At 38.3% G+C, this 26,874-nt stretch overlaps 1 protein-coding gene across 8 annotated transcripts in view; it reads left to right on the top strand.

The window, feature by feature from the left end:
- SH3KBP1 (SH3 domain containing kinase binding protein 1) overlaps positions 1–26,874 on the top strand; it is a 211,858-nt gene that overhangs the window by 111,363 nt on the left and 73,621 nt on the right. For 6 of the 8 annotated variants that reach the window (XM_066176909.1, XM_066176912.1, XM_066176913.1 and 3 more), the window contains 3 exons: positions 3,119–3,242; positions 8,532–8,606; positions 18,533–18,729. In XM_066176909.1, coding sequence (XP_066033006.1) covers positions 3,119–3,242; positions 8,532–8,606; positions 18,533–18,729 — 396 coding nt within the window. The remainder of the gene's footprint in view (positions 1–3,118; positions 3,243–8,531; positions 8,607–18,532; positions 18,730–26,874) is intronic. The other 2 variants (XM_066176911.1, XM_066176910.1) reach the window with 1 other exon arrangement.

Raw genomic sequence — 26,874 nt, 5'->3', positions numbered from 1 at the left:
CCTTTGCTTTCTATGCACTAGTTCTCTCAAAGCAAAAGAAAATCTGTTGACCTTGAGCTTCTCTCTCTCCTGTTGCCTGCCTCTGGCCTTACTTTTATTCCTGGGACTGTGTCTTAGTTTCAACAGCCCAGAAAGACTCTATTGTGATCCAGGGAGACTTTGTTCCATTTGAAACCTTTCCTGACGCAGAGCTTCCCTCCTTTGCCTTAGCTAAACTGTAAGTAATCTGTCAGTCTAATAGGCAAAGCTGCAGGTTGTAGAACATCTTGTGGAACAGGCCAATATCGGAATTTATTGGGAATACACTTTAGGTCAGTGTCTCCAAAGAGCTGGACATTTTAATCATTTAACAACTTTAGCCTATTAATTATATAGCAAGGTGCAAGCAAGCAGTTGTGGCAGGCCTAGATTTTCTGGCAAGCAGCTGCTGGTAGAACTTCTTTTCCAGCATAGGACAGGGACTGCCAAATGAAACCCTTCTCTTTTTAGATAGTTTGGTTTAGCACATGAATGCTGGGCATAAATCAGGACGTAAATGTATAAATTCTGAAAGCACTTTGTTTTAATAGCACAGTAACAAATTTTATTGAGCTCGTGCCTCCAGATGGATTACCCCCCATGAATAATGGATTCTCATTTGTAAGGTTATATTGGCTGTGAATTATTGCAGCTTTTCAAACCATATGGTAATGGAATGCCCCAGTTTGGGATAACTAAATCCTGAAGGTATTTTAGTGTCTTATATTGTATGGATTCATCTCTAGCTGGTGTATTTTGAGGCTTAAGGATATGTAGCAGGTAGCTTTAATGTTTAAAATACTTAAAGCTTTCGATACTTTTGATGAAAACTTCCTAATAAATCTTTGGGAGGTCCAGTTTGACCTCAATCTTTAATGACTTGCTAACATGATTCTGCATTTTCCTTGTGGAAGAAAACCCTGAGTTTTCCCTTAGATTTTTTGCTGAATTTGTAGAATTGTTGAATACGACATGGCATTTTCAGACTATATTTCAGCCAACTGAAAAACTTAAAATAAGCTAATGAATGATCTGAGTATATTCATGTGCAGTTTAGATATAGCTGCCTAAAGCTGTTTGTGTATATATATATATATTTCTATACATATGGATAGAGATGCGTAGATCAACACATCACATAAAGAGAGCTGATGTTTACTGTAAGAAAGCTCTGAAGTGTGACTCTGGAAGAAGTAAGCAAGTGAAAATTACTTGAGGAAAAGATGGATCTGAATGATATTGGTCACATTATTTGTCAAGTAATCTCAGCATCTTGCAAAGCAGGGATGATCTTGGGAACTGCGTAAATCCTTTGATTAATCTTCTGGTCAATCAGCTAATGCAGTTATGGTTTAACATTTAGCTCTAATGGATATAGCCACCTGGGAATACTGTATTGGAAAAATTGAAATATTTTATAGCTCAGAGAGTCTTGGCCATTTTGTGTATTTTCTATATAACAATATATTTTTATATGGAATATAACATTTATATCAAATCTTCTTTCGAGGTATAATTTGTAGAGTCTGACTTCTGTGTCACGCAGTTTCAGTTTTCCGTGTTGCTTTTTATTAATCTGGAGAGAAGAAAGCAAATATTACCTTTTAGAGACTCTGATACTCTGATATGAAAAACCTCCACCTCACTGAAGTGACTGAGTGATATGTATGTATTCTATCTTCTGAAGTAGCAGCAAGATAGTAAGAAGAACACGATAATTCCCAGAGATGTGCTGGAGCTCACCAATACTACTGAGACATTGGAGGGGAGAAGTTTTGTCAGGGACAGATATGGAAATTAAATGAAAGTCTGGTCTGAACCACTTCTAAATTAAAACAAAAATTCAACTCATGAGATCAAGAAATGTGGGGTTTTTAACTGAAATGTCTCATGTAGCTAAGTTGAAAAAAAAGCATACGTTCCTCCATATTTTGAGGAAATATTTGGTTGTATTATTATGAGATTTCTTTTCTAAGGACTCAAGTTTTTCCCAGATAAGTGTAAAGACTTTTCACAGAATTGTTTCTATAATAATTAACTAGCTTCATTTAAAATGTGAGGGTTTTTTTTTTAACAGTAAAATTAACTTTCTCTTTTCATAACTGGGGGAGGGTAGGCAGGAAAGAGATGAGTCAAACATTATTGGAGACTGATGTGTCACAGATGTACGCTGTCCTCCCCTGTCATATTTTTAGTGAAGGGACAGTGTCTGACAGATGAAAAACATTTCTCTATCAAGGGTGTGTTTAGCTGATGCATATAATCAGTCATTTCTTGCTGTGCCATTATAACCTAAAGGCATTTCTAAGGGCTGTTATTTCACTGCCTGACACCACCATTCAATCCTGAATGGGTTATAGAGGAGGGAGTTTGCAATTTTAAAGCGATATTTTCTGTCAGATTTTGGCTAGGTAGTGTCCCTTCTCCTCCTCACAATATCATTATTATGTATTTCAGTACCTCTGTAAATCTTGAGTCAAATATGAATTAGTACTGTTCTTTGTTCTCCACAGGTTTCTTACAGTTACACGTGAATGATATAGCAGCATTCTTAATTTTTAAAACACAAAATTTCTGATTTTGAGGGGGAAGGCAAGAATTATATTATATGTTTACATTATATTAAGATACCTAAATTAGATTCTCTGAGTAGCCCTTTGTAGGTGTTTCTCTTTCAGCATTGATTACTTAGGGAGTTCAAACAGAATCTGCAAATCACATCCATTAAGATGATCTTCAATATCCATACAGTGTGCACTGAAAATTTGCTGATGGAATGGATATCCATAAAAATTGAAATGTAGAGGCACCCTGTGTTCTCTGGTTCCTCTTTTGTCCTTTTATTTAATGCTTGTCCATGCTTCTGGCTGCTGTCAGCACTGCTGACATTTACAGATGGGTTCATGCATCTCTCTTGTTTTCACTTATGAAGAAAAAAAGAGAGGTGTTCTGGCTAGGAACCTATGCCATGTGCTCCTTACACCGGTAATTAATTAATATAAACTATTCAGAGCCATTACTGTCATTTATTGAATGTATATAATGGTGCTCAGTAAAGTGTTGCTTATATAAAAAAACCCTTTTTTTTGTCTCGGTGCAGGTGGAAGAGGGCTGGTGGGAAGGTATACTTAATGGAAAGACTGGCATGTTTCCTTCCAACTTCATAAAGGAACTCTCTGATTCTGATGATGTTGGAATAGCACAGGAGGAGCAAGTAAAGTCAAGTAAGGAAAAACTTATTATTGATGTTCTGTACGTATGTCTGTGTCTTTAGCTCAGAACACATTGATAGGATGGTACATTCTTATCTCTTGCTTGGAAGTGTTTTTGAATGCCATGTTCTTAATTTATGCTGAAAGGGTCAGATAATGATGATGATGATTTGCCTATACCTGCAGAGCTACCTGAGTTGCAACATTGTCAGTGCTCTCTGAGCTGTGTAAGACTTCCTGAGCCTTAACAGACTAAGAAGAGAGAAGGCAACGATGATTACTGCATTTGTATTTCAAAATTAATTACAAGGGATTTTTAGACGTGGAAAGTAACCAAACATCCACAAAGTGGCTTATTTAAAGTGGAGGGATTAAAGTGCCATGCTTTCTATAATAACGCCAATAGATTTAAGGATTCATAATTACTGGTGTGGGACATGCAGCACTTTTTCCCTCCAGGTGCTGAGCATGTTTCTATCACCTCCGACACCCACTGCCCCAGCAGCCAAAGGGAAAAAGGCCAGAACTGGGACATGGACTTTGTTCTCTCATTTACAGTGGGCCAGTACTGCTGCAGGTGAAAAGCATGTTTGGTAACTAAGTTTGCAATAGTATAAGCATGGGAGTGGGTTGTCCTATTTACAACTTCTTGTAGAGACCAACCTGAACCAAAAGTGTGCTGTTACATGAAGTGGAAAGCTGTTGGTCTTCATGTTTACTGTGTTCTTCAAGCAGATATTACTTCTGTTTTTCCTAATTCAGTGATCAAATCTGAATCTTTAGAGAAAAAAAGAGGAGTCAATTCTATTTGCATATTTCAAGCTAATTCCACAATACTTGCCAAGGTATTTCTATATTTAGCACTACAGATGTTCATTGCTATGCAGTGTTCTCCTGAGATTTCTGGATAAGCAGAAGTCAAAGGACCACCAAGATCTCTGTAAGCTGATTTCAGCTGAAATTACAAAAACCTTTAAAGTGTACTCTGTCAATAAGAGGTAGAAAATTATAATTCTTTCTTCTTTTTCCTCATTTTTCCACTTAAGGTAAATTTGTCACCTTTATTCCATACCACAGAAATAAGATACTGAAAACTCTAACTTTTGCAATGATGAAAATCTTTTATTTTTTTTGTAGTGGAGTACATTTTCAAGTGTGAATGTGTACTGGTGACCTAGTCTCGTGGTCAGTGCTGTTGAAGATATTTAAATGTAAGATTCCTTCAGACTGGAATGAACGTATTTTAAACTATAATTTTAATGTGATGGAGAGGGAGAAAGGGCATTAAGGGAAGGTTCACGTTTTAGTGAGATTGCAAACTGCTTTCTATAACCTGTATATGGTATCATGAATTATGTTGATTAAAAACACAGTGAGTCTTCGAAGAACCAATTGTGTAGAGTAGTTTTAGCTCTGGCATCTGTAGTGTTTGGTGCTGTTTAAGTGAACAAGGTAGGTGATACTGTTCAGGATGAAATATCCCAATTTTTATTATGTGAATGAATGAATATACTTTCCCCAGGTAATTTGGTAATATATACTTCATAATAAGCATCCTAAAAATGTCTTTTAACAAAAACATACATTGGATTGTGCAAAAGCAGCCACAAAGCATTAACTCTTGATGAGCGTCATGGCCCCTACCTTTTTCGGACTTGGGTGTGTGTGCTGGTTCTGAGTGTCAGTGGAGCCCAAACCTGTGATACCTGTATAGAGAAGACAGCAGTAACACAAATATTGCGTTTGATTCTTTGAATAAATTGAAGGCAACTGTAAGTGGGAGATGGGTTTCCTACTTTCTTATATTTAATTTAATTCTTTGAGGGTGCTTTGTGGCTATCTAAGGTGAGGAGGTGTTAGATACACCTGTAAAACAAAAGAGCACTGTATACATCCTGAGAGAGAGACAGTGACTGAAGTAATGCTGAGATTGTTATAGGGACTTTAATGGTTTTTTACTTATTTTTTCGTCAAGTAAAACTATCAATTCAAGAATTGCATTCCCTTAGGAGAATTATGGGAAATATACATCAATTCAACTTTTTTCTATATATGGTTTATGTTCTTCATACAGCTGTAGCTCTCTAACTCATAGTGCTTCATGAGGTTCTGTTCAGGCACACTGAATATCTGGATTTGAAAATATCCATAAGGAGATTGCAAAAATTTCAACAAGTTTACACAACTGATTAGGAATGATAATCTATTAGGAATTAAGGATAAACTGATTAGGAATTCCATGTTTAGTCTGAAAATACAGAAAATAAGAAATGAACAAGTAAGCCCTGGAAGATTTTTCCATCAGGTTAGTAATAGTACTGTTGAAATGTTCTAGGTTACATCTCAAGAAGGTGTGTATTCATGCCTCTAGATCAGCTCCTTCCTCCATGGATGACAAGCACCTTAAATCTGCAGTAACTCGTTTTGGTTTCTCTGGAAACTTTGAATACATCTGGATCACAGGTCTTTGCAAGGTGGAAACCTTGAATATGAATTCTAGATTATGAGTTTGGCACTTGGCTGAGGGGTTGTACCCAGGCTTTGAACTCACACCTTGGGCAGCCACTGAGGTTCTGCTCAGCATTTAGAGGACCCTAGAAAGGGTTGGGGATTGGCTCTACAATCTTGACCTTGAGCCTTGAACTGTTCAGCCCACTTTGTCAAATGGATAAGGTAATACTTGCAGATTTACTGTGAGATCTGGGAAAATAGCACAGGATATGTGGAGAGCGGGCACTGTGCAAACACACAAGTATTTTTAAGTTAATAATTAAATTTAATGTCTTGGTTAAATTTATTTAAACCTGATTTTTAAATTACATTTTACTGACCATCTATAAAGAGAATTTTGAAGGGCTAATGTAATTTCCATGAACTGGAAGTGAAAGAAATAAGGAAGAGAAAAATTACATAACTTGGCTTTTTAGGAATAAAGTTAATAGAACCCCATATTTAGCTGTCCTTCTGTCATCAACCCCAATGGAGAGAAAAATGTTGTCTGATTTTATTGGTTTTGTTGTGTTCATGTAAATTTTATGGCAGATCAGTGTAAACAGCCAGAAGGAATCGTCTCGGTTTCTTTTCATGCTCTGCCATAGACTAACCTCAGAAGCTTGTTCAGAGCAAAAATTTCCTTTTTTGAAGATGCCTGGGGCTAGTTTTGGAAGTGCCAAATATTTCTGAATCCTCACTGTGGGACTTAGCTTGCCCCTTATTTGGAAAGGGTTGGGAACCTGTGCCTCGGTGAGCGCTCAGCAGGCTGGAAAGCAAGACTGTTGTAAAATCAAAATATTTGGGGGGTTGTTTGTTTCATTTTAAAATATTTGTCCCAGCTGTAAGGTGATTGCCAAATTTCTTGTCTTCAAAGGCAGCATTTTGGAATGTAAGTACAGACAGGATCAGGTACTCTCAGAGTAAACAGCAGTTCCTTGTTTTTCAAAGCATGCTCTTAAATGAACGTATTGCTTTTCTTGGGCCAAGTGTTGCAGCATGAACAGGTAGTATGCATTATTAATTTATTACTATATTAGATACATGGATTATATGATTATTTTCCATAATTCTCAGAGATACAGTATTAATTTTAAGACTATTTTCGATAACACTTCTTGTCAATACAGCCTGTTGAGAAGCAAAGAGTTGATGTAGTCAAAAAAATTCTATTTGAGATAATCACAATTTAACATTGAGGAGGTTACTTCAAAAAGCATTTAGTCTGTGTCATGACAGCATTGAAAGGTGGCCTTTTGTATCTTGCTGTCTCTGATGTGTGTTCTCTAAGGTACAGCTGAGCCTCATGGTATCTATCACCTATTTTTAGAACCTGTTAGTGATGGCCTCTGAAAAGTCCTGGCTGCTGGAGTTAGAACTGATGATAGACTCATCAGCTGATGCTTCAGTCAGGCAACCTCCTCTGTTTTGAGTTCTTAAAACTTCAGATTTCCATTACTGTCTCTCTGGCTCTCCACAGTGTCATGAAGCTTAATGTACTTTTCTCTTAGCAGTGGGTTGATGTTTGACTGTTCTAATAGCACTCTTTTAATGGTATCTTGTAAAATGAAAGTGTAAAGATGGATTTTTAGCATTTTTACTTCCTCATTACATAAAACTAAGGCAATGAAAACATTTTGTTCTTAATTAAACCGCAAGAACAAAATAAAGAATCAGCTTTTTATAATATATAAATAAGTATAGCTTTTTATTGTCTGAAAGTCCAACAGAATGATATACAGGAGAAAAAAATGCCACACATTTTTGATACCAAACTGAGTTTGATTCTTTTTTGGGACAATTCACATGTACTGGCTGTTTTGCTATACAGTTTACCAAAGACATCAATTTTTGTGATGGTACACCTAGGGGAGATTGGGAACAAGCTGGCATTGGTATGTTCTTGGGCTTGCCTGGGTTTTTAAACCTGACAGTTTTAAACACAAAACACTTCAGCTGCTCATGCCTTCATCTTCGCTTGAATTTCATGTCTTAAATATCGGAGCATGAGCCATCTCACTAGCAATAAAAAAAAAAATGGATTATGTAATAAAAAAGTTATCTTAAATATCTAAGATGAGAAGTGGGATTTAGTTTTTGTTGTTTTGCTGTTTTCCTGCTTAATTTTGGAATTTTGCTTTTGTTAATGTCAATGCCGAGTCACACCTGATTAAGCTTTTGGCTGAAAAACTGATTTATTCAGGTTTTAGTGTCCTATCCTTTCTACTAAGCACCATTTAAGACCAATTCCCATGTCCAAAATATTTCCAGTAACTCATCTTGGAAAGATGCAGTATTTCTGATGCTCACGGGATCCTGGTACATTAAAGAGATATGAGTATTTCATTGCCCTGTTTGGATGTCAGCTGTGCTTGTTCAAGTACGCTACATCTGCATCAGGAATGTTGAGCCACTGTGAGAACATCATTGCAGTAATAATATTTTTTCAGTATTGCCCGGTGCAAGCCTGCATAAAACAGACAAATAATTTTATTTGCAAGTCTCACAACTTGATGGACAACAGATGAAACCTAAGAATGCATTCTGTTGGACATTGTAAATAACAGCTTTAGCAAAATCATGAGATTCTGTTATCTGACATATATGCAAAAAGAATATTTTAAATTCATGTACAATCAGATATGTTTGTTAATGTTCTCGTCATTTTGCTAATGAGGCTTTTAAATGTCAATGACTGAAAATACAGATTAAAACCTCTTCCTTTCCCTTCTTTTTACCATCATTCGATCTCTTTACCCCCACCCTGCCCCTTCTCTTTTTTTTGTCTTTCCTTCTCTTGCCTGCTGTCAGGAAAATCTGCCTTTGAAGGGACAATTCTGTACAGAGTGGTACCTGCAAAGATTGACAGCTACAGACGTTATAACAGTGAGTGTGTTTCAGAATCATCAAGCAGCAGCTTCAGTCCTCTGAACTTGTTTGATTTATCTACACTTGCAAATAGTGCCACTGCTACCCACTTATGGCTACTCTCTGTGCATATATCTGTAAGCTGAAGTCAGTTTGCTGCTGATGAACTGCCCAGCCTTAATGCAATGAGAATGCACCTCTTCCTCCTGTGCATGTGTGTGTTCTGTGTCCATACAGTGCATGTGTATCAGCCCACCATAAATTGTGAATTACATTGGATGTTTTGGTCTCAGTTATGGATTGAATCTAAGACCGTTTAGTCCCATCACTTTTGCCCCCTGAAACAAGAAGACTCTTGATAATCACCACTAATCTTTGAATTAAAAGTCCATCTGCTCTAAAAGTTCCCATTGTGATTGTTGAACTCATAAAGTATGCTTTGCTTTTCTTAAAGGATATTTTGGGTTTTGGTTTGTTTGAATTTTTCTTTTTTTAGTGATTTTTTAACATTTATTTTTACTGCATGCTCTTCATTTGGCATTCTGTATTTGACAGTTATTACTCACAGCATTCTGGCTGATACTTTTTTTCTGCCAAGGAGAGTAAAAGATATAAAGCTATTTTCATTTCATGTTCAGGTTTTTGGCTTCTGCTTTTTAAAAGAAGGGCACATCCTGCTTTTCATGTTCTTTTACTGCCCTGGTAATACAGAAAAAGAGAGAATGGTTACATCAGATGCAAGACAGAGGAAGCAAGGAAGACAGAAATCTGTCCTTCCACCTGTTTTCCTCTTGGAGGAATCTAGCTAAAAGATTCACATTTGGTGTGACTAAGTGCAAAGTGTTCAATTCTATCTTCCGGTGAAGAGGATGTTGTGCTAGCTTTGGCATCTGCTTTTACCCCAGAGAGCTTTCTCTTGAGAGGATCCATGCTGTGCTGCCCTTCTTCCTCCTTTTTGGGTGGGAGTATTTGGTCTTCTACATCCAAGGACTTCTGTCTTATGCATGGTGGCAGGATGAAGCAGTTGAAGTGGCATTATTCTGTTCTGATATTTCCCCTTACACCTTTTTTTTTTTTTCTTAACAAATATGATCCTTTTTTTGAACAAAAGTCTTCGTGAATGTGTGCAGGTCTGAGTATTTCCTTGTGGAAAATTGTCTCCCTCTCTATCAGAATTCATTTTGCAGGCCTTTGCAAGCTCCAGCCAAGCCCTTGCAGACCATGTGGCTGGTGGTCTTCAAATTTTTGTGCTGTTTCTCACCTTGTATCTCCATGACTGCTTACCAATCACTCAAATTTCATGCTTCTTGCAGAGGTCTGGGATCCACCCATCCGATGAGCATAATGATTTGTGAAGTTAATTTCCAGTATGCTTGACTTCGGACTTTAAGATGAAGCTTCAAATCAGATGCAAAGTCTGCCTTTGGAGCCTTTAATTTCACAATCTTACTGGGTGGTGCTGCCCTAACATTACCTTTCAAAGTGTTCCAAAAGCCTGCTCTCCATGCCCAGCCTGTTTTTCATTAAGGGCCAAATCATCCTTTCCCTCTTCTCAGGTCATCTAAAGTAAGCATAACTGAAGCCAGGGAGAGTTCAGTCACCTTTCCAGTTGTGCTGGAGCTCTGCATTTAGTTCTTATTAATCATACTGGCCTATGGTTGTCCCATGTCACAGAAAATAAATTGCATCAAGCTGATTTCAGAGCACAGGATTGGGTGACTGTCTCAAAGAAAGCTTGATAACCAGCTGCAAGAAGACAGCTTAACCCACGGCAGATTATCTTACATTGCTCTGGGCTAACATCATCAAAACTTTGTTTTTAATGCTGATAAAACATATCTGTTTATTCTACATGGAGCTGGTTTACCTGGAGGTTTAATTCTACCTCCCTTGGCATTTGCTTGAGACTTGCATGTTTTTTCATCCTGCAGAGGTGTGTTACTTTCTCCATAAAGCTGCATCTCCGAAGGCCAGATATCCAGCTACACTTAGAGCTCGTTTGTTGCTTTTTGGGTGGGAACTGGGACTGAGGAATGGGTAATACGCCAGATCAGGTCATCCAGGGAAGTCTTAAACAAAACAAGGGTTTGCACTGTTGTTACTGTCAGAGATGCTCTTGCCTAAACACACAAAAATTATCTTACTATCCCTGCTCCATCTATTTACAGCTCACCTCCTGCAAACTTACTCATCATGCTCTTCCTGAACAAGCCGACTGATGGTGCAGCCAACTCCTTCCATTTCGTATATCCTCTATGGTCCATATTTTTAGGCAAATATCCATGAGCTTATGTCTCCAGTGAAAACCGTTTGGAGACATTCCACAACATCGTTTTCATTTAGGGGATGTTTGGGTAAAACAACTCATAGCTGCTCTAATTTCAGCTTGCTGATTTCTCTGTAAGTTAAGCTGGTGTCAATTCATAACTTTAGATTAGTTATGCCTAGGCAATGCTTGGATTCACCTGTATCACATTGCATGAAGTGTTGCTCAACTTTGTAATCAAGCTTAGAGCTTTTACTTCACAAACACGTGCTCAGTGCTAAATACTTTTATTTTGAAAGCCATTTTCCAACTGCTGTGTTTAAAAGAGATTTTCTTACTTAACCAAGGCGTGTATAAGCTGTTGAATTAGTCTCTGCTTCTGGAGGCCTTCCACTGAAATATGCAAGATTGTCTCCTGCAGAAACACCCAGCCTTGCCTTTGTATGCTGACATGGCTTTCTTGGTCATGAGGTATGCCAGGCTCTGCTCAGCAACAATTCCAGCTCCTTTGGCATTCTGCTCATCAACCTGCTCTCAGAAAATCTTTGCTACTGCATATGCTGGATGAAGAGAGACACACAGCAACAAAAAACTTGTCATTTTGTTGATCACAGCCCTCTTTTCTCTCATCCTGCAACTTTCTTGCACCTCCAAGAATGATGCTTCTTGGATTTCTAATTTTTTTTTTTATTTTTACTGATTTAGTTTCTCTTTCTTGCTTCGCTTTCTTTCTCTTCAAAGATGCAATAACTGAGGAACAGTGCAGATAAAATGCTTGATTTGACAAATATTTGCCTCTCTTTCCTTATATGTGGATCCACAATGCTGTCAGTAATAGCTATTAGATATAATGGAAGAAGATCAGGATCGTTGAAACAGAAACATTCGTGAGTAACCTCAACTGTGTTTTGTGTTTTCTATTTCTCCACCGCTTTTTTTTTTTTACCCTTTTTTTTTTGTCCTCTTTCCCTTAATTTTTGAGGAATTATGGCTGGTCAGAGTTCTGAGAAATCAATATGGCTGATATATTTATGATGTTGTAAACCCCATTTAGGAGTGCCAGAATGTGAGCAAAGTTAAATGAGAAACCCAAATGTGGATTTTAATGGTTCTGAAGAGAAGACGGTTACAGCTTTGTATTTCACCTCACCTTGTTACAACTTGCTTGCAAAAAAGAGCTTGTATCAAATACACAGCTGCTACAGATGCTGTAATGAAAAATAACATCTCTGAAAGAAAAATTATAAAATTGGGGGAGGGAAATATTCATGATTAAAAGTAAGCATCCTGTTTGCTGGAGAATAAATGTACCAATGGCATGGGACTGAGGGCTGTGTGTGGCAAAATTATGTTCACTGGGGTGAAATGTTAAATCCTTCTGTTGAGTGGGATTCCCACTACCAAATGGTTTTCCGCGAGTTTCACAAAAGACCTTGGTGAGTGGCAGGTAAAGAACCTTCTTGGCTGTGGCTGCTTACATCTCCTTCCACGTGTAATAACCTGTGCCTGTACCCAAATGAGGAAGACAGTGGTTGTCTACAGTTGTACAGCTCCTGAACAAATAATTGTTCCTGTTTGCTCTTACAGTACTCGGGGAAGTGGCTGGGGAGGTGGGGAAGCCACCAAGTTCTTATGTACTTGGCTCTGTGCTCGTGCTGCAGAAGATGCTTGTGCTCCACTGCCCTCAATGCATGCTGCTGTGTGGGGCTGGGCACCTCTCCCCTTCCCCTTGCATGACCACTTGTGCAAGCATAGAAATCTTGGGGCATTTCTTGTGTGGCAAGAACTGTTGTGCAAAGAAAAATGAACATGTTGAAAGCAAATGACAAAATGTTTAGCTGACACAGTTGCATTTTTTCAAGGAATGACTGAGAATAACAAACAATTACTAATACTGAGATAGTCTGCCTCAGCTATTTGTACGTGTGTAATCATTCTTGGTAAAGAAGCATAAATTTGTGTTTTGAATGCATGAATTTATTAATCTTTAAACTAAGAAGAATCAACATGTCTGTCTTCTACAGTAGTATTAAAATCAAATTTCATTTTCTGTTCTTGATTTTTTTATGACACTGGAATGTTGTTGTGGATGGCTTCAACAAAATACAGGGTTTTGACAGAAAGCAAGCTCAAGACTAACACCTTATAGGATGTGGGTATTTGTTCTGTGTTCACCAGTATGTGAGGAAAAGGAAGAAGGACAGTTCCTGTCTCATCTACTCCAATTACCATGTATAACTTCACCACCTTTGTGATTCAGATCGGTCACTTGGGCGTTCCATGCTGTCATTCTCTAAACAGAAGAAAAGGACATATTTCCCCTTGCTTTCCATCCCTTCCGTAAGAGTAAAAAAACTCCATAAGCTTCATTTACAAATTTTCATCCTACTAAACACAGCTGACAGTGTTTCTCTCTGGCTGCTATACCAAATCAGGAGATCCTTTGCATCGTCTCAGGTGTGTGCCTCTGAACAGCTGACCTTTCCATTGCTTAAAAGAGCTGAGTAGTGCTTAGAGGGCCAGAACACCACTGGCCTTTACTGTGTCAGTGTGGTCCATCTTTTTCTCAGGGCCATAAATTGTCAGCAGAGAGAACAATCCAGAATAAAGAACAAAAATTAAATTCCCAAATAATAGCTCAAAATAGAAAGCTCTGTAAACGTAGAATGTATTTCCTTTTCTCCCCTGCCATTTAAAGCTATTTAGAAACAACTTGTTTCCTGCTTTGAATTGAGTTAATTTTACCACAGCTGTTTATTTTTGTTTTAACAGCTTTAGTTACAGAGCCCTTTATCATCCCTAACTATCTTTCTGATTTAAAATCCTGGTTTGATGCCAGCACAGCTCTGAGAGGCCATTGCTGAATAAAGTCTGATGTTGTGGTCTCTTTTTAATCCCTGTTTGAGCTAATCTGTTTTGGTACATTTCAGAATGTTGCACTCAAAAGACCTGTAACTGCTATAGCAGGAGTGTGGTGTGTTTGAAATACCTTGAGGAAACTAATCTCTCTTATATACCCATAGAGGAAAAAATGTGTGAAGTGTGAAATTCCTCCAGACAGTTTTGAGAAAATTTAATCTTCATGAATACCAAATGAGCTTGCATTTGTAAGGAGCATGAATCAATAAAGAATCAAAAATCTGTGTTTTTAAAAAGCTGTAGACCCATATCTTATTCCAGCCAAAAGTTGGCCTCTGGGAATTTTAACTTCTTGCTGGTGATGGTGCTCTTGTTCAGACTTGAAGGAACTTACTAGAAAAATACTACCGGTGCTTGGATTTGAGCTCTACCTTGTGGTGCTACAGATGATTCAGCAACAATAAATCTAGGTAAAAGAATAGCAGTTTTGCTTATAGAGCCAGAAATTTGATGTGACACTCCCAAAAGACTTAAGAAATATGTCCTAAAATATATTAAAGTTCTGAAAAACTTTTCTGCTATTAAGACTGATGTGATAGTAAGCATGTTAGTGAGCACCTTATTGATGGTATGTTCTTAGCTTGTCAGCTCTCCAAATGCTGACGGAGAGCAGACAGGTTCTAGAGAAGTTGCTGTTAAAAAAAAAAAATAGTGGTAAAAAATAGTGAGAGGCCTGACTTCTGTAGCTTTTATCCTATACTGTCTTTATTTGAAGTACTTAATAGCTGGGTTTATAAGGAGAGGAAGATGTTCTCAGTGTTTCTGAGGACAGCAGTTTGCTGAGCTGCTGTCCTCGCCCTTGTGCTCAAGTCCATGGCTGTGGTAGACCACAGCAGTTTCAGGCTGAGCTGAGTGGGTGTGCTGGTCAGCAGAGAGGGGGGCTGTGACCACTGAAATTCTCTCCAGTTTTTAATGTTCATTTAGCAGCCTGATCTCCCTGAGAGCTGTAGCTCTTCATGAAGAAAATTCCATGCTTAAAATTCATAATCTGGTAGTCTGTGTCACTCAGGTTCCTGCTTAGATCCCAGCTGTGTCCATCGGCTACATTTATCTTTCGGAGAAACTATCCAGCCAGCTGTGTTCTGCCACTAAGCTATTTGCAGTAGTGGCAAAAAATTCCATGAAAAGCTGAACAAAACAAAACAAAACAAAACAAAACAAAACAAAACAAAAAAAAAAAAAAAAAAAAAAGAAAGAAAAAAACAAAACAAAAGTCTGACTGGAAGAGGTACATTTTTCTGGTTTTAAGAGGAAAGATCACCTGAGCCAGGTTGCAGGTGCACCAAGAGAATTGCTGATAGATATATACTGATACATATATATACAAACACATGGATGTATCACACATGCACATACACACACACACGCATAAAACGCATACATATGTGTGTCAGGGAACAACCCAATGAAAAAATAAATGAGGAGAGAATTTATCAGGCAAAGGTGGGCATAGTGTTGGGAATCCTTTCTTCCAAGTTGCTTATTTGTCTGAATCAGAAGAGTGTATCTCTTGTAGCTGGACAGGAAGGTAAAAGAGAGTCTCCTTAGCATATCTTTAATAGTAAGAGGATATTAGAGTATTTTCTGCAGCACTGTTTTATACTCAAGCAATGCATTATTCTTTCTTAATGTTACTGAAGGTGCTCACTTTATCTGATTTGTTCTACAGTTTCCACTGCATACAGTTCTTCTCTTTTGTTCCCTTTGTCTCTAGACCCCAGTCATGTTGTGATAAGGGCACAAGCAGGGCTTTTATTCTTACTGATTTATTTAGTTAAGTACAAAGAGCTCCTCAGTTTGGGTTAGTCAAAAATAATTAAATTAGGTCATTTTCCCAGTTGATCTAGAAGAACTTCTTTTAGCTTTGCAGGAGCTTTGTATCTGATCATTGAAATGTAATTTACTTTGGACAGGCCACACTTGAATTCATTCTGTCCTCATAAAAGAAAAAAAAAAGAAAGAAAAAAAGAAAAAGAAGCAATGCTATTATTTCCTATGTCCTATGTTGTTTCCATTTTGAGGACTGTATACTGAAGCAGGTCTGTGTCTGTACAGAGAACGAACAACTCTTGGGTTATCATCAAGCACAGATGGGTGATGCTCGGGGAATCTGTTGTGAACCTGAGGTGAAGCTTCTGATGCAAAGTATGATGCCTCATCACAGAAGAATGGTCATAAAAGCTGAAAATGCCATAATGAAAAGCAAGTGATGACCCAGAAAGAAACAAAGCTTTATTCTTACTGGATCCCCTTGAGGTCTCTGATCTTTTCTTTCATGTAAACTTCAAAGATCTGAAGTCCATGTGAGACCTGTTGAGTAATTCTCACAATTACTTTCGTATTTTAATTCCATCCACTGAGCAAAGTCCAGACCTTCTTCTTCCACAATTAGGGATGCGCAAAGTCCGGATCTTCTTCTTCCACAATTAGGGATGCAGAAAACCTTTTTTGATAACCGATTTTAAAGATAGCTTTTCTGTTCGTTTCAGGGAGTGGCTAAGAGCAGTCATGGATTCTTACCAGTTACTTCAGGAGGGAGGTGTCTTCACTGCTTCTTCCCTCCATCACAGAATAGTTTGAGGTTTTGGCAAGGATGACAGTAGAAACTTTTGCCAGAGGGTAATTTTCCATATCAAGGTATTTTGTTCAGCCAAAAGACAATGATCACTACAATTTGTTTGAGTTTTTTGAGTTGTGGATGTTTTGTACTCAGTATAGTCAATTGCTGACCATTGTCTTTGCACTTAGAAGTGGTAAATAAAGTTGGTTCTAGCTTCCATCTCAGCCAGGGCCCCAGTGACTGATAATTTGCTAAGCTGGAGAAGGTCCAGTTGGTAGAACTTAAAGCATCTTCAGTTACTGCCGAAGTCAGAGCAAGGGGAGGGAGCAAGGACGGGGCAGTGACTTTGCCACACTTTGCCGAAGATGATTTTGTCTGGCTTCATTTACCCTTGCGCCTCTGAGTGCCTCTGCTAGAAACGCTGTGCGATGGCTCTGCTATGGACAACCACTCCTCTCCTGCCCTCCAGAGCACCAAGAAGCATCACAGTCAATGCTTAAATTCCCTGCTTGCTGATTTCCTGAGGTCTGGAAGAGAAGTAGTGCACAGAGTTTACTTTACTGATGGTAGGCATGCTACCATTCTAACCACCATAATAAATACGATAATTAACCAGATTTAAGGTTTTCTCCCAGGTCCTTATTAGAAAAAATAAATGTAAAGTAATCAAGGCTTTTGCATATTTAAGAAAAGTATTGTAATATAATTATTAAATACTCATTTAAATTGCAATCCTGCACAGCTTATGGAACAAATAACTTGTTCAGTGTTATTTGAATTGAATATCTGAAGAAATGGAAATGTTGCTGATGTTCAACAATAGGTGTGGCAGCCACTCTGGAGGCTAGAGGGCCAAAGTATTTTGCTTACTCTGTAGTCTTTCTGTTTGTTTCTAATTGGAAACTTTCTTACTTAAAAACTTGCTTTTTTACTCCTTGCATGTTAAAGATACAGAAAATATCAGGGCAACATAACATGGCTTTTCTGGTTTTGACTAAAAGTCCTGATCTGACATGTAATTCCTGATTTCATTTCCTAGCAGCACCCTGGTATTGAAACCCATTTCACAGATGAGCCTCTCGTGTCCTGGATCATGAAGTTGTACCTGGAGGCCTTAGGACTTGCACTGGTTTCTGTGGTTCATGTCAGCCTTTTATGATGAAAATCTATTGCAATCACTTTGTTGACCATGATATAAAAGTAATTAAGAAGAAAAGCTTATTTGAAATTCTTGCTTTGTGACATCATGAGTGTTTGTTAGGGAAATGTGAGGATTTGAGCTTCTTATTGTTAGGTAGACTTAGTGCTGTAGTAGCAGCAATTGCTGTGGTTTTCCTGGAAACAGCTAATGCAGGGAGGTAGATTTAAATGGTCCAGGGAAGGAAACTTCAGTGGGTCACTTTTGCTGCCAGTGGCTGTTTGACCTGATGCTGCACCCTTCTGTAAAGTGGCTGAAACATCACCTTATTGCATCTGTGGCTTCGGCTATTTGAGCAGCAGATATTTTAGATAAGTGCAGGTAAATTTTCCTATTCACTGAAAGAAATAATGCAAATCAGAATGTCAGTGTTGATTTGTTATATTCCTGGAGGAGAGTGCGCATGGGTGCTTTTCTTATGAGCCTGTCTATGCTGCAGAGGGGTTTAATTTTCAGCGGGGAACATATTATGCAGCTTCTTTGATTGCAAATTTGTTTGAACAGCTTTCAGCTTTTTATTTCCCAGTTAGGTAATGTAGCTTTAGATACTAATTGCATAATTGGCTTGAGTCACACAGATTTAAGGTACAGCGTGCCTGATCTGACTGCTTGTTAGCTTTACGTGGCTTTATACAATAGGGGCTTTACAGCTGAATTTAACTCTTTCTTTTATTGAGGTCTCTTCCAAAGAAGTTTTGCCTGAGGAATAAGGATTTTCTTGGTACTCAAGTAATCACCATCCTCATTTGTGAAGTTTTGATGCAGGAGTATGCATGTTTTGTGGATTTGTGGATTGATGTAATTTCTAACCAGTACATCAATGTGATGAAATAAAGTCATTTTTCAAAGTCAAAAATGAGTGCATGGCACAGAGAGCATCTTCTCTACCTATTTTTTTGTGGTTTCATTTTCCTTGAGAGGATGGTGGGAGGGATCATTTTCCAGTCACAATCTGATCTGAAAATAGTGAGCTTCACACCTTTCATCCCTCCTTTTCACAGGCCTAAAAGATGCTACAGGCTCTGAGAGTGATGGTGGTGACTCTTGCAGTACAAAATCAGAAGGAGCCAATGGAGGCACGACAATCCAACCCAAAAAGGTCAAAGGTGTTGGCTTTGGAGATATCTTCAAAGACAAACCCATAAAGCTACGACCAAGGTCAATAGAAGTTGAAAACGACTTCCTCCCAGTGGATAAGGTATGTGTCATTCCTTAGTTGTCTCTTGGTGTTGGTTTAAAGAGGTTTTCATCTTAAAGTTTGAAGTTCTGTCGCTGGCCAAAAATTGAAGCTTTATGGTCATTATTTCCTGTTCTTTCTGTAGACAAGGTTCTGCTTTTTTTAATTTCTGCCTCAGACCAGAAAATGGATTCCAGTGAGGTTAGCTGCATGCCAAAATTTAAAAAAAAAAGCAATTAAAAATTGGTTGCTCTCAAGTATGTTCATTAGGGAAAAAATGAAAAAGTGCATGGTTTCCTATGAAGTCACGACTGAAAAAAAAAAAATCCGTGAAATCCTTCCCTTTAAGTGAACAGTCAGATTTGCACAGAGTTACTGACGTGCCGAGAAGTGTTAGGAGGCTTCCACACCCTCAAGTTCTGCTATGGGCATAGTTACATGATGCATTTTCTTTGTCCCCAGTGGTGATTTTAGGAAGCTCCTGGTCACTTGATATGTGGTGTGGCAACTTCTCACCTTTTGATTCATGCTTATCCACTTGTCTGTAGAAACAGACACTACAGCAATTGGCTTTTTTTGGTCAAAAAAGCTGTTGATGCTTTTTTCCTGTGTAGGATTAGGTTAACCTTTGAGAGGAGCCATTCAGAGGCCTCAGCACTGCAGTCTTTGCCTACTCCCAGCACCAAAACATGAATCAGTGACACGACAACTGTTAGGACTGCAGACCATTAACCTCCCTAAACACTTATTTCCCAGATGCCAGAAATTCCTCCCTTGTCATTGCTATGTTCTTTACCATTTAATGCTGAGTGTAGGAGAATGCTGCATTAAGTTGGCCACCCCAAGCAAGGTCCAATTCAGCCTGAGAGCTGAAGCTCTGCATACTGGTTCAAAGTGTACCAATGCATGAAGAGTTCCAAATCGGTCCATATTTTTCTCAAGCAATGTAGTTTTTAAAGGGAACTTTGCCCTGTTATGTGTATTTCTCATCTACTTGTAGCCTTAGTTTTTCAATAACTTGTAAAGTTTTGAAGGAGAAAAAATGCTTTCTTCTGTTCTTCCCTTTTTAAATTTTTTTAATGCTTTCTGAAGTTTGGAGACCCTAAAACTCCTTCTGTTGCTTCTACTTGATACAATTATTGATGAAATATTACTGTAATGATAATTTTAACTTTTTTGATTTAAAATATTTCCTAGCAACAGTTGTTTTTTAAAAAGCATCAGTAAGCTACTGTGAGGATTTTATCATGTGGAATTATTTATAACATGATAGTTCCCATGTAAAATGTCAGTCCCATTTACAGAAGAATCAGCAGGGTCTTATTTTGTTGGTGTTATCACTTTGTGTTCTAATATGTTTTCAATTTTATGAATCATAAGCTTAGATCATATTTCACACAGAATTACTGGGGTGTTAAAAAGGCTTTTACACAAATATTGGCAGGAACATGAAGGCAGAAAGGTTTGCTGCCAGCTGAGCAGAAGCAGATGCCATTAGGCTCTCCTGTAAATCACCAGGCAGTTTATTGTGCTTCAAGTGTTTGCTCAATGGCAACAATGTGGGATATAATCACCCTTGTCTTTTAAGGTGATCAATAAACTCTCAATAAAAGGCAAAACTGTGGAATTGCGTGAAACCCCATTGGTTTTATTGGTGTGCAGAATTCATTGCTTAGCTGTTATTTGCTCTAAAAATCACAGAGGCAGATTATCCTAGGGAAATTAATGATGCAGTCGTGGGAGTTTAGTTTTAGCAGCACTATCAGATCTCTGCTCTTTTAAAAAAATAGAAGAATCAAATCCTTATGCTTTGTAGTCCATTTCATTGCCTGTTGGTGCTCACAAGTTAACCACTGGCCATGTATAAGCAGAATCAGATTCCTGAGGCTTGACTCTGACAAATTTCCATTACTGATAAATGTAAGTGGACTGTTTTATAATGCTGCATGTGGCTGAAGTCATAGTCATGTGCAGTCATAGTCAAGACTCACGAAGAGATGACTTTTTAGAAGAAATACAGTGTGCATGCAGACAGGTTGAGAAAATTTAGGGTAACACTCTTAAAGCAGCACAGTGTTTATGGTTAAATAGAAATGCCTGTCTCACATGCCTCTCTTCTGCTCTGCAGCTTCAACATATTTAAACAGGTCCTTATGCTTACTTCTTTTTTTCCTTTTTCACTTTGTAGTAGCTTATCTAAAGGTTCTGTTGCTAGGCTGGACTTCCTTCCGATATGATGTGTATGTGCTTCCGTTGTTCTGACAAGCTATCATTTTTTCTTCTCCTGTACCTAAGAATAAACCTCTACAAGTACAGGAAAATTAATTCAACCAATACATTCCTTAGTCTGAGTTAACTGTATCAGGTTGATTTGTGAGTTGAGGCTTCAGCTTGCAAATGCTAAAGACCGTGATAGGTGAATATAAACTAAAAGGTCTTAAAAAGCTATTTTTATCTTTCTGAAAACTGTCCTTACTGCAGAAGAGACTATTGAGAGTATTTTTTACATTTTCTGCTTGAGATGTATTTGTAACTGTCTTTCATAGTTGGCTAGCAGTGGTGGATTTGAGCAGAGCTAGATTTCACGAACATCCTTTGATGAGATCACAGTACTGTTTGCCAAAACTTAGCGTAGATTATACACTCAGCTATCAACCCAGGGAGTATTGCAGACACTGTAATGATTTAATATAAAGGGGGAGGCTGTCAGGGCTCTAGAGTCAGCAACTTGTAAGGTCTAGTTAACTGGTGTTTAGGGATCCTTACTGCAAAGCACTGAATTCATACAGAAAATTTTATTTTTTTATCTATTCAATATGTTTTGTGGAGGAGAAATGGAGAACTAATGGAAGTAGACACAAGGGCTAGAAGGGCTAGAAGCTCTTGTCAATTATTAAGTCTACCTGTCCTTTGTAATAAGATAAAAAATTGTAAACTCTGAGACTGAATGCCTGCAAGGTCTGAGCTTCTATTTCGAGCTGGCAAGCTGGGAACCCAGAAACTCTGGTGAGAGTCTGTCTTTGCACACCTGTTCGGTCAGTTCCTGCCTGCTTGCTTGCAGAAAACATTTTTATCCCTTAATTTTCAGCTGTCATTTAAAGAGAAGTCTTTGAGAGACACAAGGTGGAGGCTCCTCCTGGTGTTTCTAAGCCAGCTGACGATGTGCCTGTGCTCTGCCAGCCCTGCCCAGTGTCACCCGTGGTGCGTGGCCGGCCCTGGCTGTGTGTGCCACGTGTGCCACGTGTGTCTGCATCTCATCGCTCCCTGCTGCTTTCTTTGCCTCTCCAATACCTTTGGAAGTGCTTGCTCCCCTAATAGAAATGTTGGAGTCAGTGCTCAAAATCCCAAGATTAAAAATGGATGCAAGCAAAACCACCTGGTACTGACTAGAGACACTATTAAAAACATCTGCTGAGGCAGAGAGCACACAGTGGGAGCACCAAGTGTGTGTGCAGCACTTTGCACTTGAAAGCACAGGTTTCTGGCATTCCTTTCTTCAGAGACAGCCGTCGGCAGTGGCAGCAGCAGACGTGGCAAGCATCAGCAGTTTGTCAAATTCCGTGTAGGAACAGAGGAAGCACTCATCTGTTCAAGCTACATTCATGTTCTGCTTTGAAGTCTCTGTCTGCTCCAGTCTGGCATCCCTGTCCTAACCATTTATTCTAGTGCCATCTTGTGAGGAAAGCTGCAGGGGAGGAAGGACCCTGACCCCTTCTGCAGCTGTCATGAGAGCAGAGCTGCCTGCAGCGGGGTCTCGCTCCTTTGCTGGTGTAACTTCCCATTCCTTGAGTTCACTGTGGAAACAGGATCTGTGTGCTTCTTTCATTATGTGAAAACAGGTTTGCAAATGGCTGGTGTTCATGAGGCAGTGTGGACATTATAAATGAACACTTTAGAAGATTTACTCCCCTATTCTGAAGGAATAAGAAGAAGGGGTAGGGGAATTAAGATTGACAGGAGAGTTGAAAAGCAGCTTGCTCCATTTTGGGGAGGCAGACTCAAAGCAGGGCCTAAAACTAAGGGAATAGAATGGGAAATGCAAAATGAAGTTTAAAGAGAATTATAAATTTGATAACTTCAGCTGGCAGTGACTCTCTGCTGAGTCACTGAACTGTGCAATGTGAGTGAAGAGTGACTCCTGATCTCCTGTACACTTCCTTCCCTTCTGAGCTATCCCATCTGTGCTTTCGTGTTCTGTCACTTTGGTTTCTGAAATGTTCAGTCTGTCTGAACAGAGTTGTCCAGGTATCGACGACATGGTTCAGTTTACACATCAGCCCGCGCTACTGGTTTTTGACAGAGGATGTTACCCACATGCTGGTTTGTGCTGCCTGTGATGATTTATTAGGCTTTTTTTTTTTAAATTAAAGCAGCTATTTGACTCTAAATATTCACAAGTTAGTTGTTGTCCATGCCACAAGACTTTGCATATATGCAGTTGGACTTTATTCAGAAAAAGCTTGTCAGTGTGAAAGAAACACACCAAACATATGCATGAAAGTATTTTCAGCTTATGTTTCTGACTCGAGCTGCTTGGAGAACATATTAAAATAGAAGCAGAGTAGTGTAAGAAATATTGATAGTACTACAAGTCATTCCTAAAAGCAATGTGGAAGGTCTGATCTGTCCTCCTGGGGCACAGCACTGGGTTTCTGCCAGACTGAGTTCTCCTGGAGGAGTGCTCTGTGGGAAGGAAAACTCCTGTTATTTCAGTCATGGTTTTGATTAGGAAATCTTAGGATGCTCCAGTCAGAAAAACAGGATGTGTAGGTTTAAGCTAATGCAATTTTATTTCATAATAGGATGGCAATAAAACTCTCTGTGTTTTAAGTTGCTCTGGATCCAGCTGTTGATCATTAGCTTGCAAGTCATTGTAAATCTCTGAATTTCAGTTGAATCTGTACCATTACCAGGCCTTTTACCCCAACAGGCATTCTAAAAGAATTGTTAAAAATTCCAAAAAGTTTTCCTTACATAGTTTAAGATAAAGCTGATTTCCTGAGTTCCAGAGATACTTGATAGAGACATAAACTGAATTTCTAGGGAAGTTTGTCTCATGTTTCAACAGTACAGAGAAAATGCTTCAGAAAGTAACAGTACGGACATGCAAGTTGGCTTAATTACTGTCTGATGAGCTTCAAAAGGACTGCTTCCTGAATCAATATGATATGTTTATTAATAGCAATAAAATCTACCTAAGCAAAATTGATTTATATACATTGATGTGAAAAGATTAAAATTAGTGTCATCATGACTTTAGGAGTAAACAGTTTCATAAATTGTTTTAGTGTTTCTCAGTAAAATATATTTTTCTTTCTTGCTCCATTTGGATTTTGTTAGATATTATAACTGATCTTTGATTATTACATCTGAGTTGTTAAGTTTTATAACTTTGACAAGATTATAAAGAAATTCTAATGAAATAACTTCTGATGTTCTTAGCACACATTAACTTCGAAAACTGAAGAAGTATTTATGCAAAAAGATTACCTGCCTTGAAATTTATTTACCGCTTCGAAGATTATGTAGATAAAAAGGCTGATGAATGTAAACCAAACTGAATATAACCTTTAAAGTGAAATCTATGTCCTCATTTTTTGTTGTCTATTTAGCTTTATTAGCCTGTGGAATTTTTCTGAAATGTTTTCTTTTTTGTATTTTTCCTAGTTGAGGATTATTTTTTAATAGTCTAACGGAAATGAGAATGTATAGTATCTCGTGGCTTGCTTGAATATAAATCTTTAATTTCTTTCAAATCACCTGTGTCTTTCCCTCCCCTGCCTTCATTCAGACATTGTAAAGTTGAATGTTTGTAGGGAGGCAGCATTAAGAATTTATAAGATTTTAATGGAACATATCATCATATTATTGATATTTCAGTTTCTTGAACATTTTTCTTTAAAAACAAAAGCCAAAACAAAGACATAAGTTACTTGAAATTTCAGCCTTTTTTTTCCCCCCCATCAGAAAGACTAACACATTCAGAATTATTCATAAACTTATTTTCCAATACAGTTATTTGCAAAATTTACTGCCTGGGCTGTTCACAGAAGTACTGTACATCATCACTCACATCCTTGCTTTTCTTAGTTGGTGGTCTCAAGAAGCCAGGAAAGTCTAAGCTGGATAGGAGAGGAAACTTCTTGCTGTGAGTGAGCAGAGGTAGGAAAAGGTCCAGATTTCCTGCAAAATAAACAAGTGGAGCTTTTGTTTCCTGGGGATGGCCCGGCCTGTGAGTCAGTGTCAGGGCTGGGCTCCTGCCCTCGCTGAGCTGAGCTCATGCAAGGAAGGGGCAGGACTCCAGGACTCTTCTTGGACACTTCCAGCTGCTGAAAGGCAGCTTGGCTTCACAATGGGAGAGGAGGTATTTATTTTACAATTAGCTGGGGTTTTCTTTCTGTGGCTGTTTAAAACTGTATGGTAATATATACTCTGCATAGCACAGATTTCAGCTATAGGGTTCCCTGGCTCTTCTGCACACCTTGGAGATGCTGGGTAGGTAAAAAGAGAAGAAGGAAAAAGAGTGCTGAGGATCCTGAAGTCCATTCCTGCTTTGGAGGTCCATATTAGAATAGGGGGTTACTTTTGTGTGAAAAACATATTCTCTCCTGGCTCTATTTAGCTTGAGTTTTTTTCTTTCTGCCTGTTTGGCCATTAAACTTGCACACATGTTTTCTATTTCTATATGAAGTGGTTTCAATTTTCTTACTCTAAAGAACAATACAAATTTAGAGTTAAGCAAGACTAGTTCTAAAGTCTTTAGAATGTGTTACTCTTGGAAATACTTGCCTAATAAGTGAAAATTTACCACCCCCATCCTGTGTTTTTTTTTTTTTTTTGTCCTAAATACATTAACAAAACTGTACTTCTTGGAAGAAAAAAGAGGAAGAGCTTTACTAATTCCTCTTCTGTGTGAGGTGTCTTTTGTCCAAGTGAGAAAAATTGATATGAATGAATATTTTAGAAAATTATATTGTGATAATAAAATATCTTTTTTTTTTCCCAAGAAAAAAGCAGTTAGAATCAACTGTTGCTTGTAAAATTTTGTAGAAAACTGAGTGGAGAGATACCAAGTAAACTGTTTAATTATTTGCAGATACTTCAGGAGCTCTTAATATAAATTTCCCTCAACTTTGGCTTTTCACCGCTAAAGTCAGTAAGCTGTGCAGAAATGAAGCAACGAGTTTTTTCAGTTGCTTTTTCTCCTAAAACGTGCTATGTGTCTTTCTTGTTTTCTTCCTTAAATAAAGAAAAGAGGAAGGAGGAAAGGAGGAGTGTGAAGGGATCACAGATCAGCTGGGCACTTGGTAAGGTGAAAAATCTGTAGGCCAGTTTCTAAGAAGCCTTTTTAATGCTTTGTGTGTGTTTCTTCAGGAGGTTCTTGGCATTCTGTGTTTCTAAAATAGTCCTTAAATACTAAAGATGTGAGCTGATATTATTACAGTTAGTTGACTGAGTGTTTTATAAAAGCTTCCCAATGAGAGCCAAGGGGAGGGCTGAGAGGGCAGCTCCTGGGGAGGGAGGAAGTCCTGATGCAGCAGTGAGTAGGAGCCAAGCAGGGCTGCTGGTGGCTGCTTTCTGCTGGGTGCTGGGCTCTTTGCCATGCACTGGCCACACACAGTACAGTCCTCCACCTGGACAGCTGATACTTTCTTCTGCAGCAGTCTCAGTTCCTAAAGCACTTGCTGGAAAGAAAAGATGAAGCACGTGGTAAAAGTAATTTTCCATTTGTGTTTTGAGTCACTTGTTGCTCTGCAGTCTTCCCTGTAAGTGTTTAAAATAAAAATATCTCCCTGTTCTTCCTCAGTAACTTCTGTTTTCAGTGATGTAAGGTGAGGGGGAAAAAGCCCCAAATCTAAAAAAATTAGATTTAATCTGAGGAGAAAAGAAGAAGTGTAATTCCAAAATAGAAGAACTATTTGTTGTCAGCACTGAATCTGGGATAATCTACATGACAGTATGGGTTTGTTCTTTTGTTTATAATAATTGAATTTGAAAAATATCATTGAACAGCTACTTGTCAGTTTGTTGACAAAATCATAACTTTCACAAAAGAGCAAAGAAATATTGTTGCCACTTCAAAGAGGAAGATATTAAAGAAGAGACATTCCCTGCTTGCTGTTTTCATAGATTTTTTTTATTCTTCTTAGAGGTGAAAGTAGCTGC

Source organism: Chamaea fasciata, unplaced genomic scaffold (genome assembly GCF_029207755.1).
Source record: "Chamaea fasciata isolate MVZ Bird 193981 ecotype frontalis unplaced genomic scaffold, bChaFas1.0.hap1 SCAF_2, whole genome shotgun sequence".
NCBI classification, from domain to species: domain Eukaryota; kingdom Metazoa; phylum Chordata; class Aves; order Passeriformes; family Sylviidae; genus Chamaea; species Chamaea fasciata.
Note: the sequence above shows the minus strand (reverse complement) of the source record. Positions and strands in the feature narration are given on the sequence as shown.